The 12848-nt window shown below is 44.1% G+C and overlaps 1 protein-coding gene across 2 annotated transcripts in view; it reads left to right on the top strand.

Annotated features, from left to right (window-relative positions):
- Nucleotides 1–12848, top strand: part of Ift88 (intraflagellar transport 88) — a 94609-nt gene that overhangs the window by 56933 nt on the left and 24828 nt on the right. For both annotated transcript variants that reach the window (XM_013349242.2, XM_005355431.3), the window contains exon 23: nt 9265–9371. In XM_013349242.2, the coding sequence (XP_013204696.1) occupies nt 9265–9371 (107 nt within the window). The remainder of the gene's footprint in view (nt 1–9264; nt 9372–12848) is intronic.

The following is a 12848-nucleotide window of genomic DNA, read 5'->3' as shown; positions in this document are numbered from 1 at the left end:
TCCTGGGACTCACTCTGTAGACCAGGCTGTCCTGGGACTCACTCTGTAGCCCTGGCTGTCCTGGGACTCACTCTGTAGACCAGGCTGGCCACAGACTCAGAGATCTGCTTGCATCTGCCTCCCGAGTCCTGGGATTAAAGACGTGTACCACTGGCATGGGCAGAGGCGAGATTTCACCCCACCGACGCCTGAGGCAGGTGGGAGCGCTGTCCCCATCACTCCTCCGGTGTGTTCAGGGGAGAGAGATAAGTGTGAGAGAACCGCCCTGAGGATGTGACAGGAGACTGGCCCCTCATAGCTGCAAGGGCTGAACTAGCCATGGCACCCTGGTGGTGAAGACGGGAGAGGTGTAGGTTGACCAACCCTGCAACTACCCAGGCTCAAAACCAGGGTTCAATGTTGGCCCACCCCAACTCTAACCCATCTGTGATCTGCTGGAGCACGGGCTGGAGCAGGGAGCAGTCCTTCCAGCCCAGGCCTCACAATCTCTGAGACAGGGCAGCAACAGGATGTCCGGGAAGAGTCCCAGTGAGGGCCCGGTGTCAGTGGTGCAGCAGAGACAGGCCTCAAACCAAACCAGTGATTCTTTGTGATGAACGCCTGCGTGTAAAGATGTAGGGGTAAAGGGTTTACTGTGACTCACTGTCACACTGCAGCTTCCATGTGGAGATTTTCCCCTTCTTCCTCTTTTCTTTCTTTCTTTTTTTCCGTTTTTATGTTAAATTTTGTTTTGTTTTGTTGGAGGGGGGTGTTTCAGAGGGAACAGGAGATGAATGGGATCGGGATGCATGATGTAAAAAACACAAAGACCAGCTTGTCTTTAAGAGTCTTTTAATGTATGTGTGTATACCTGTGTGAATTCATATGTACCACATGTGTGCAGGGGACCAAAGAGGCTGGAGGGTGTCAGGTCCTTTGCAACTGGAGTTGCAAGTAGTTGGGAGCTGCCTGATGTAGGTGCTAGGAACCAAACCCAGGTCCTCTGCAAGAGCAGTAAGTCCTGTGGGCAGTCCCGTGAAAAGCATTTTAACTACCCACTTTAGTGTTCGATGTTTTCAGGTTGGAAAAAAAGATACTTTTACTATTTTTTAAAACAAAGCATGAATAATCTTGCTGGTGATTTTTTTTTAGTGGCACTTAAATGTATTTGTGTGTGTGTGGTCACTGTGCACATAGGTACACGCATGTGCTACAGGGCAATATCCGTAGTCTTCCTCAATTGCTCTCTACCTCATTTCTTGGGAGGGTCTCTTACTGTCCTGGAGCTTGCCAGTCTGGCTAGACTGGTTACCAGTGAGCCCCAGAGACCCACCTGTCCCCGTCTTCCAGCACTGGAACTCTGTGTCACCATGCTTGGTGTTCCGGGGACCCAAACTCAGATCCTCATGTTTGCACAGCGAGCGCTTTACTGGCTGTTCGTCTCTCCCACCCCTAGTTTTAAAATGCTATCCTGACATGTTACTTGCTTGTGAGTTGTGAAATGAGCTTTGCAGAAGTGTCCATGTGCCGCCTCTCTTGTCACTGTGCCTGGTCCTGTGCAGGATTACTGCAAAATCTGGGCTAAGGAAAGAGAAAACAGCCATCTTCATTGCTGCATCTCACCACTAATTGTCAGTTTTGTCCTGAGTTGCATTTAGTCAAAGAGGAAAGTCAGCTGGGTGCCGGTGGCTCACACCTTTGATCCCAGCACAGAGGCAAACAGATCTCTGAGTTCAAGGCCAGCCTCTTCTACTTAGCGTCGAGTTCCAGGACAGCCAGGGCTACACAGAGAAAATCCTGTGTCGAAAAACCAAAAAGAAAAGAGGAAAGTCATAGTCAATTTAGAATTTTTGCCATCTTTGTTAGGAAACAAAAAGCAATTCCTTGAGAAGAAATCTCTTCATTCATGGTGTGGATAGTCATTGAGAGGCGTGGGCGGTGCTGAGATCAGCGCTGCAGCGAAGAGAACATCTTTGAAAAGTCTTTTTCATCTTGTTCTCTAAAATAATAAATACAGGCAGCACATTACAGTAAACACATCTCTCCTGAGCTCGGGTTTCTGATGATGCAGCCTGATCCAAGGAGCAGGTGGAGTCTCTGCCTGGCTCTTGGAAGAGCTGCACTGCCCAGGACTGAGAAGAGGTTCAGGAACAAGAAGTAGGTTCCTCACCTGATAGCCACAGGAGGCAGACACCAGGGAGGAAAGGGCCTACAGGGCCATCATTGTACAACTCTTAAAAAGTACAGAATTGTAGTTTGCAGTTGGCTCTAGCATCTATTTTCCCTGTTCCTTTTCAAAAAGAAACTTTCTGTGTGGTTTTTAGTCTCAGTCACTTCAGAGACCATTTGGGAATAAGAAGTCCAGGGACAGTATTTGAAAGTGGAACCTGCCTGCCACCTGGTTCATTGAAGGGATTCCCATGCAGGTGTCAGACAGGGAAGCAAACCTCAAGAAAGACGAGAATGAAAACCTTATCAACCTGGATCAGAGACTTCTGGGCATCCAATGCCAGGCTGTTCACTGTCAGCTTGCTTGCTTATTTATTTATTTATTTATTTATTTATTTATTTATTTATTATTTATTTATTTATTTGGTTTTTCAAGACAGGGTTTCTCTGTGGCTTTGGAGCCTGTCCTGGAACTAGCTCTTGTAGACCAGGCTGGTCTCGAACTCACAGAGATCCTCCTGCCTCTGCCTCCCAAGTGCTGGGATTAAAGGTGTGTGCTACCACCGCCCGGCTTGTCAGCATATTTAAAACATAATTCAATTTGGGGGAAGGTTTCCGGGCAACAATCCGTCTAATTCCAGGTGCACAGTAAAGCTCAAGTGTGACTATATAGTGTTCCAGGGAAAGAAAAGTTAGGATAATCATTCTGGGGAATTTGGGTGAGGTCTGTCTCTAAGCAAAAGGTGGGTAAGGTTTGCCACACCCACTTTCTTTCTCCACAGATAGCAAAAAGGTTACCAGCTTATTAACAAAATCCACTCCCAGTCTTCTGGGCAAGATATCAGGACCATTGAGAAGAGAACCCAGTGTATTTAACATTCCTAGTTTCCCTAGAGATCAGCAGGTTTGTAAGCAGCGTCCTCAGCCTTCACCTACTAGTGGCACTCCCGCCCCGTTTGTTGAAATTCGAAGTCTCCAGACTTGGCAAAATGCCCCTTCAAGGGTAGAATTGCTTCCAGATGAAAATCTCTGGAGCAGCCACAATGCCTTGGTGCCGGGCCAGCAAGGCCACATTGTTTCCCTTTACAGAGGTTTTAAGAGTTACCCTAAAAGTTAAATGAATGACTGTGTACACTGTAAGGAATATCTAAGATGACTTTGGCCTGTATAATCCTCAAAACAAGTATAATCAATTGACGACCATAGCTGGAGCCTTAGTGGGGAAATCTGCGGAATGTTATCTGAAACAGAATCATTTTCTGGTGAACCCATCAAGATTCTGAGGGAACTGTATGCATGTGGTGCAGACATATGTGCAGGCAAAACATCCATACACACAAAATGGAGCTTTTTAAATTTAAAAATTGGCCTATTTTACAGCCTTACAGATGATACCCTGCATCTCAGAGGACAACTACCTAAACTGGTCGGGGTTTGTTTGTCTAAGCAGGGTCTCATGTAGCCCATGCTAGGCAAGAACTTACTATGTAGCTCAGGTTAGCCATGGAAATAGTCATTTTATTTTCTATAAATCGCCTCTAAGCTGCTCTTCTGTGGGAAGGGGGAAGGGAGCAACAATGGTATATTATTCCCAAAGCATAGACTACCTTTTCATTGTGGATTACTAAGATAAGTGTGTACACAGAAGACTTACCTAGTAATTGTGACATTGCAACTTATTTTAAACCTGCTGCTTTCAGTGTCTTACTGATCAGAAATTGGCTATTTTTGTACACACTCTTATGAATGAAGACTATATTCCAGACACTATTCAACACTGATGTAGCATAGACCACTGAGGGTCCACTGAGAGACCCTCTCTCAAATATAAGGTGGAGAGCAATTAAGGAAGACACCTGGCACCCACATTAATGCATGTACACCATACACACACGAATGTGTACACATGCATACATCAACACCTGGCACCCACATAAATACACATATACCCAAACACACATGAACAGGTACACATGCATGTATCACATCTGGCACCCACATAAATACACATATACCCAAACACACATGAACAGGTACACATGTATGTATCACATCTGGTACCCACATAAATACACATACACACATGAACATGTACACATGTGTGCATCACATCTGGTACCCACATAAATACATATACACCCATACACACATGAGCATGTACACAGGCATTCATTATATCTGGTACCACATAAATACACATACACTCATACACACATGAACATGTACACATGCATACATCACATGCACATACTCAAACAAGATATTTAATAGTCAAAATGAGTAATTGTGAAAGTAGGTGAAAGAGAAGTGTAACTTAAGTATTTATGTAGAGGAAACGTAGGAGGAAGAGTTGGGGTGGTGATGTCAGCGTGGGGCAGGTGTTCTTGGGTCTTGTGATGTGGCTGAACCATCCAAGCTCCTCTAACAAAGTTACCATGAGATGTAGAGACAACTGTGGTAAACACTGAGGAGAAATGTGCATTTGGAGTGAGAAACTAGCTTTAAATTATTAAGATGTAGCCTGACCGAGGTTGATAAATGGGTGCGACATCCCAGGAGAGATCATAAATTGATAGTCCAAGAGTGGACCTGCAGAACACCAACAATCAAGTGGAGAAGAGGACGCATGGGGATTGAGAAAGGAGGTCTGGGGAGCAGACAAGAGCAGTGCCCCCAAAGCCAAGGGAGATAGACTTCAGGAAGACACTATGACTTGTGGCACTTGGGGTTGGGACCGTCACTCAGTGGCAATGCTTGCATTATACTCAGATGCTCCGGATTTCATATGCAGCATTGAGAAAAAAAATCACAGAAGTTACCAACCAAAAGCCACTGACTTTGGAAAGTCATTGGGAAAGTAGAGGCAGAAACAGAAGAGCAGCAGGTTGAAATACGCAGTGGGAGTGAGGAGTGGTCTAGGGCTGCTTCTCTAAGGATGGAAGAGATGGCCGTTTGTAGACTGCAGGGAACAGTGTAGCAGAAAAGGAGAAATTAGAGATGTGCCAGGGAGCACAGCAATGAAAAACGACATCTGTGGGAATGGAGTCAACCATAGAGAGTGGGCAGGGTAATTCTGAAAAGTACTGAAGCCCTGCTTATAGAAGAGAGGACTTAATCAACCAACTGCTGTCATATGAGGTCGCTTGTTCATTCCAGCCCAGCAGTTAAGACCTGAAATAATCACACAGAAACTATATTATTTAAAACACTGCTTGGTTCATTAGCTCTAGCTGCTTATTGGCTAACACTTATATCTTAATTTAACCCATTGCTAGTAATCTGTGTATCGCCATGTGGCTGTGACTTACCAGGTAAAGTTCCCAGCATCTGTCTCCAACTACATAGCTTCTCTTTGACCCCACTCTTCTTTCTCGCAGCATTCAGTTTAGTTTTCCCTGCCTAGCTCTGTTCTACCCTGTCAGGCCAAGCCAGTTTCTTTATTCATTAACCAATAAAAGCAACACATAGATAAAAGGAAGAATTCAATTCAATTCAAACAAGAATTACACTTACAATATTTATATATACTTTATCTTTTTTACTTGTAAGTAAAGTTATATTATTACTATCTACTCTTCAACTCCATCAAAGACTCCAGAAGGATATAATATTACTTAAGTAAACAGGAAGTGCATTGTAAGCAACTTCTAAAACTCTAGAATTGACAGAGACATCTTGCTGCCTGGACAGTCACCCAAAGTTCTTCTGTAACATTGGGGCATCCATCTTCAGCCTACTGGTCCATAGTATCCAGCAGACTTTTCCATGAAACAGGAAATTTCAAAGACAGTTCCACCTATATTGGCAGTTTGCCAGTCACTTTCTTCTGGTGGTATACACTTTTAATCCCAATACTTGGGAGACAGAGGCAAGTGGATATCTGTGAATTAAAAGCCAGCCAGGTCTACAGAGTGAGTTCTGGAACAGCCAGAGTAGTTACACAGAGAAGCTCTGTCTTGAAAAATAAAAGGCAAAAAAAGAAAAGAAATTAATTTTTGACATCTAGCTAACGATTATAAAGTATAATTTTGATGGTAGTTGTGGTAAGGGGAGAAGTGTGCTCTATACCCCTTTACTCTAAGGCTGTCAGGAGGTATGGTTGAAGCCTGGCAGGATGGTAGGTGCCTGCAGCCCAGCAGTACTAAAGGAAGTGAAACAAACAGCCTGGCAGCATAGTAGAGCAAGAGGGAGAATGTAAACCTGGGTCGTGGTAGACAGAAGCAGTACAGAGCCAGCACACCTACTGTGTGTGCAGTACTCCGCCCAATAGAGAGGAACATGGTGACTCAGAAACTGACGTGCCTGGGAGCCAGTCCAGCCTTCCTGGAAGCTGGAACTGAGCTAGCTATCAGGAGCCTCTGAGTGATCAGAAGTTCAGATTTGTGGGGTCTTCTGCTTTGTAGTTTATCACAAGGAAACGGGTACATTTTGGAACTACTTTTTCAATTAAATAAACACAATTTCATCACATTATGGCTATTTTTAGGTATTAGAAATTTATTTTTAGGGGTTAAAAATATAATTTAGTTGGTAGAGAACTTGCCCAGAAACGAAGGAGCCCTAACTTTGATCCCCAGCATTGCTGAAGCTGGGTGTGGTGTTGCTTGTCTGGGAGGCAGAGACAGAAGGGTTAGAAGTCATAGGCTAGCCCCAACTACATAATGAGTTGTGGGCCACTCTGGGCCACATGCATGACTCCCTGCCTTTAAAAGAAACAAAAAACTAGTGGGTTATTTTTTTTCATTTATTCTTTTCTCATACAGTATATCCCAACCACAGCCTGTCCACCAGCTCCTCCCAGTCCCATGCACACATCCCCTATCCCCCAGATCCATCGCTCTTCCATTTCCTTTCAGAAAAGAGCAGGGCTCCCAGGGACATCAACCAAAAATGGCATAACAAGACACAAAAAGACTAGGCACAAACTGTCATAGCAAGGCTTAGGAGGAAAAGTTCCCAAGAACAGGCAAAAAGAGTCAGAGACAACCGCACTGTTAGGAGTCCACAAAAGCCCCAAGCTAAACAACCTCAGCCTGTCTGCTGAGGACCTGGTGCAGACCTCTCCAGGCTCCTCTGTGCTTGTTGCTTCAGTCTCTGAGAGTCCCCATGGGCCCTGCCTAGTTGATTCTCCTAGTGTTCTCAACCCCTCTGGGCCTTCTAATTCTTCCTCCCCCTCTTCCTTGGGGTTCCCTGAGCTCCTAAGGTTTGGCTATGGTGTCTACATCATCAGCTGATGGCAGTATCCCATCACCCGCCAGAGGAAGCCTCTCTGATGGCAATTGGGCTGGGCACCAATCTATGAGTGTAGCAGAATACCGTTAGGAATCATTTCATTGACTTGTTTCTTTAGTTAATCATGTTTGGTTCTACCCTAGGTCTTTGAGCCATCCAACTCCAGATCCTGGCCATCCAGGAAGTGAGGGCATGGGCTCCTTCTGATGGCTTGGGCCTCAAGTTAGACCAGTCATTGCTTGGCCATTCCCACAAGCTCTGAACCGCCTTTGCCCCAGCACATCTTACAGGCAGGACAGATATGGGACACTGGACACCTTGCCTGGCTACAGAAAATGGCCTCTTCAGGCTCTGTATCCTCCATCACTAGAGTCCTCACTAGGAAGTTCCAGGAAGTTTCCACTGCACTAGGTTTCCACATTGCCCCCCATTCCAGTTGTCTTGCCTGTACTCTCTCCCTCCATCCCTCCAAAACTAGCTTTTAACTTAGCTTTTACTTATTGTCTTGATAACTGACAAGAGAGTACAAAGAAATATCTAAAATATTTAACTCTGTCTGAGGATAGAGGAGAAATTATTAACTCTCATTTTTTCTTTGTACCCGTACTTAACTTACAAATGCTCTACCATGGTCTGCATTGCTCTTGTATTGACAGAAACCAAATCTTTTGAGCTGGCACAGAAGCGTCACAAAGCAATGAGACAACAAATGGCAGGCGTCTTGTGCATTGTGTTCTCATTGGTCAGAGAGAAATTACTTGGTTTGCTTTTCATTCTTTGCATCTTAAAACTTTGTTCTTTTGAGATGGGGCTTACTCTTAGTCCAGGCTGGCCTGGACTGTGGCAATCCTCCTGCCTCAGCTTTTCAATTCTGGGATTACGGCTATAAATCATCACACCTTTGCTAATTTATCAATACAATCTTAAATCCAAAAGCAAACTCTAATATACATACCAATAATAAAGCAGGCTTGGTGGCTTGTGCCTGTAGTCTCAGCTCTGTGGAGAAAAAGCCAGATCACCCTCGGCTACCTAGCAAGTTTGAGGCCAGCCTGGGATGCGTGAGACCTTGTCTCTAAATAAACTAATCATTTGTGTGAACCCAACTAAATATGTTGAGTGAGGTGTATAAGTGCTGAGAGGATTTTCTTGCTGTTTTATGATGTGATGATCATACACACAGAAGTTCCAGGAACGGAAGTGTGGGGTGGATGGGAAGAGCACAGGCTGAGGCAAAGTTTGGGACTCTTCCAGGGCCTCACCTGGGTGTCAGCTCAGAGTGTACACATCCACCCATCTTGTAATTGTCTTATACATATTTGATGTTGGCTTCAAGCCCAACTATAAAGTGTGCTTCTTTAATGTAAATAATATTGATTAAAACAATGAATTTACCAGCAGTAAAAAGAACATTTACTGGTAATATTTTCCTCCCCCTTCCCTGTGCACTCTCCATTTTATAGCCAAGTCTCCCTTAGGAATCTTTGTGTGTGTATCTGTCATTGGCACATTAACAAACGTTGCAGCCCTGAGTTGTCATCCTTGTGCTGTGCCCTCCCTGTGGTCTGGTGGCATAACAGGTGCTCCCAGGTCTAAAGACTGCAAGGTGTAATGAGTTTGGGTTGGGGTGGAGAGGTGAGACTGGCCGTTCTGGAACTCACTCTGTAGACCAGGCTGGCCACGAACTCACAGAGGTTTGTCTGCCTCTGCCTCCCGAGTGCTGGGGTTAAAGACGTGCACCACCATCGCCTGACTATAATTATGTTTTAAGAGAAAACGAAGTGCTGTCAGCATCCAGCCTCTGCCAAATGTCAGGTTTGCTCTGTGCATCTTTCCTTTCCTAAATATTTTTTGTTTTGTTTTTGGTTTTGTTTTTTAATTTAGGTTTGCGTTTCTTGGTTCGTCTCTGCACGGATATCGGATTAAAAGAAGTTCAAGAATATGCCACAAAACTCAAGCGGTTGGAAAAAATGAAAGAAATGAGGGAACAGGTATCTCATGTGGGCCGGAAACTATTGTCTGTTAATTTTCAAAATGTCAGCCTGCTGTAGCTGAAATGCACGGGGTTAGGAGCTTACATCACAGCAGAACTGTAATTTTACTCAACAGTAGCAAAAAATGAAATTTTCTGGAAAATGAATTGAAGAATGATTCATAAAAACTCAGAGAGAGAAATTGAAGTTCAACCTGAAGGTCAGAAAAGCAAAGCAGCCAGCCACTGGCTCTTACCTCAGCCTCAGTCCGAAATGGCGATCCTGCCTTCAGGAATCTCAGAATGAGACTGTATGTGAGAGCTGTCTCCTCCCGTTTTATATTCCTCTCTAGTGCTGGGATTAAAGGCATGCACTGCCAGGTTTCTATGGCAACTAGTGTGGCTACTGGGATTAAAGGTGTGTGTTACCACTGCCTGGTCTGTAAGGCTGACCAGTGGAGCTGTTTTACTCTCTGATCTTCAGGCAAGGATTATTTATTACAAATGAAATATTACTACAGTGAATAGATCTGCAAAGTATAATGTTAAGTGAGGCAACTTAAACTCTGTAAGCCAAAACACGTGTTCTCTTTCATGTGTGCACCCCAAGTGTGTGTGTGTGTGTGTGTGTGTGTGTGTCGCCGAAACCTAGAAAGGAGACCAAGAGAAGGTGAAAATAGGTAATGAGGAAGGATGGGGATAGGCATAAGACACATTAAACTTGAAAGAGAAAAGAGATGGAGTGAGGAGCACAAGAGAGAACCAAGGGTGGCAGGGGGTGGAAGAGTTGATGGGAAGGCGACTCTACTAAAACCTGTTCTGTTCAAAATGCTGTGATGATATCTATACTGTGAATGCCAATTTTCACAACAAAAAAGAAGAAATATCTTAGAAATCAATACAGAACTAACTTTACTTGTCAATACTAAAATCTGAGAATAATGTGTACATTTGCAGGCACTTGAGCGGCATTTCCAGTGCAGCCATTTTGCTTTTACTGTTTAGATGATAGTGGTTTGCCTAGAAAATAAAATAATGCCAGGCAGTGGTAGCGCACGCCTTTAATCCCAGCACTCGGGAGGCAGAGGTAGGTGGATCTCTGTGAGTTCCAGGCCAGCCTGGTCTACAGAGCTACTTCCAGGACAGGCTCCAAAGCCACAGAGAAACCCTGTCTCGAAAAAATAAAATAAAAATTTAAAAAAAAAATAAAGTAATGATAAAACGAAGAACAGTATTTAAAGCAGAGTTGAAGAGCTGGGCTGTATCTCATGATAGCTCACTTTCTTAGTGAGCGTGCGCAGGACCTGGGTTCAGTTCCTAGCATGGCAGGAAGAGGCAGAGTTGAACTGCTTTTTCCTCTCTATGGAAATATCTCTGAAATTATCTAAGGAGGGCAACTTCTAGGATAGGACTCCAGATGGCTTCTGTGGAGTCCTTAGCGGAGGGCTACTGATAGATGGATAATTTCCATTTTCCAGAGGAGGAAGTAACTGAGAGATTGTTTGTCGCTTGCTGTGGCGTCAGGGCTTTGCTCCTGAGGTCCCTGTGGCAGAACACAGTGCAGAGAAGCCATTGCCGGCGCATTTCTGCAGCAGATGGATAGCAGGGTTCCCGCTTGTACTACCTCCCCCACACCTGAGCCTAGAACATCTAGCGTGTATGTGAGTTTTGAATGTTTGCCCGTTACCAAGAAAACATATGTTCTTAAAGCTAATATTGATATATTGAAATTAAAACTCTCTTTTTGTTTTTTTGTTGTTTTGAGACAAGATCTCACTATGTAACCCTGGTTGTCCTGGAACTCGCTCTGTAGGCCAGGCTGCCTTGAACTCACAGAGATCCTCCTGCCTCTACCTCCCTAGTGCTGGGGTTAAAGGTGAGCACCACAACATCCAGATAGAAATAAAATTCTAGGCGAGGCTTAGTGTCGCGGCAATGACTTATATGCAGTTATCCTGATTGTAGAGAGGATCTAATTCTCACGTGCTTGCAGAATGTGGCTGGCTGGCTTCGCTTCTCAGATGTCATCCAATATCCTGTAAAAATATTATGAGCAAACTAGTTTTACTTTAAAAGTCCTATAAAACATCAAGTTGATGTTTATTTGCCAAGCGAGGCTACACCATTAAAATGAGCTGTAATAGCCAGTCTGCACTGTACCAAAGCTAATGACATAGCTGTGAGAGGCTTGTGACACACGCAACGCTGTAAGGAGAAGTTCAGGTGACTATAACTGTAATTGCCAGTCTGTGCACCGTACCAAAGCTAATGACATAGCTGTGAGAGGCTTGTGACACACGCACCGCTGTAAGGAGAAGTTCAGGTGACTATAACTGTAATTATGTATTTAATAGGAGTCGAAAAAGTATGTATTTAAATGAAGCACATTTTGGAATTGAATTCGTTGTTGGGGCCCCTCATGCAGAACCATGGGAGCTTGTGCAAAGATGAGTCTCTTACTGAACAAGCATGCCTGAGTTCTGAGTCTTTACTGTCTACAGTAAGCCCAAACTTCTAGATACCATTAGTCACTTCTGTGCCTCCGGCCCTGGTCCTGCTTTCCTAGACTTCCAAGAAGAATTCTGTCTCCGCCCTCAAAAGTAGCCTCTTGGCTTCTTGGCACTTGTGGGTAGTTCATTAGCAACTTTTGTTTTGTTTTGGAGACAGGGTCTCACTATGTAGCCCATCCTTACGAGTTACATGGAACTCTCTGTGCAGCTCAAGTTGGCCTCAAACTAATGGCAATCCTTTTTCCTCAGCCTGCTGGAATTATAGGTATGTACCACTGCACCAAGGCCACAATGGCTTAACTTTATTGTAAGCGTAAGCTTTAAGGAACGTTGATTGTGGGCTGGAGAGATGGCTCAGATGGCACCAGCTGCTCTTCCAGAGGTCCTGAGTTCAATTCCCAGCAACCACATGGTGGCTCATGACTATCTATAGTGGGATCCTGATCTGGCATGTAGATGCACATGCAGATATAGCACTCATATACATAAAATAAATAAATAAACCTTAAAGAAACATTGATTGCAAAAACTTCCTGAGCAATGAAATTTGGGGATTAAGTATACTTAGAGTTCCTTTTCTCACAATATTTTCAGTTCGCCACTAATAAAATCCCATCTTAACCTTGAGCTGAGTTGGATCAGTGTGGTTGCTGTTCATTCTTCATTTCTGTGGGAGTCACTTTAGCCTCTGCTTTGTCTCTCTTGGCCCTTGTATCCTCTCTTGCCCTCTTTCTCCTTATTACAGTCTCTATAGTAGTGGGACCCTTCTTAAAATCCGACTGACATCTTTAGACTGATATTCCAGGAACTAAAAGACATTACTGAATTTAAATGACTAGAGTGACATCATTGGACCCACTCTTCCTTCTTGTTCCTGCTCAGCCTTTTTGTTTCTCTGCATCAGAATGTTTGTATGTTCATTAAGGAGCACAGACCTGAAGAAATAAAGCTCCCTTCTTATGGTGAAAAGAATGGTTTCTTCTGAG

Source organism: Microtus ochrogaster, chromosome 17 (assembly GCF_000317375.1).
Source record: "Microtus ochrogaster isolate Prairie Vole_2 chromosome 17, MicOch1.0, whole genome shotgun sequence".
NCBI lineage: Eukaryota > Metazoa > Chordata > Mammalia > Rodentia > Cricetidae > Microtus > Microtus ochrogaster.
Note: the sequence above shows the minus strand (reverse complement) of the source record. Positions and strands in the feature narration are given on the sequence as shown.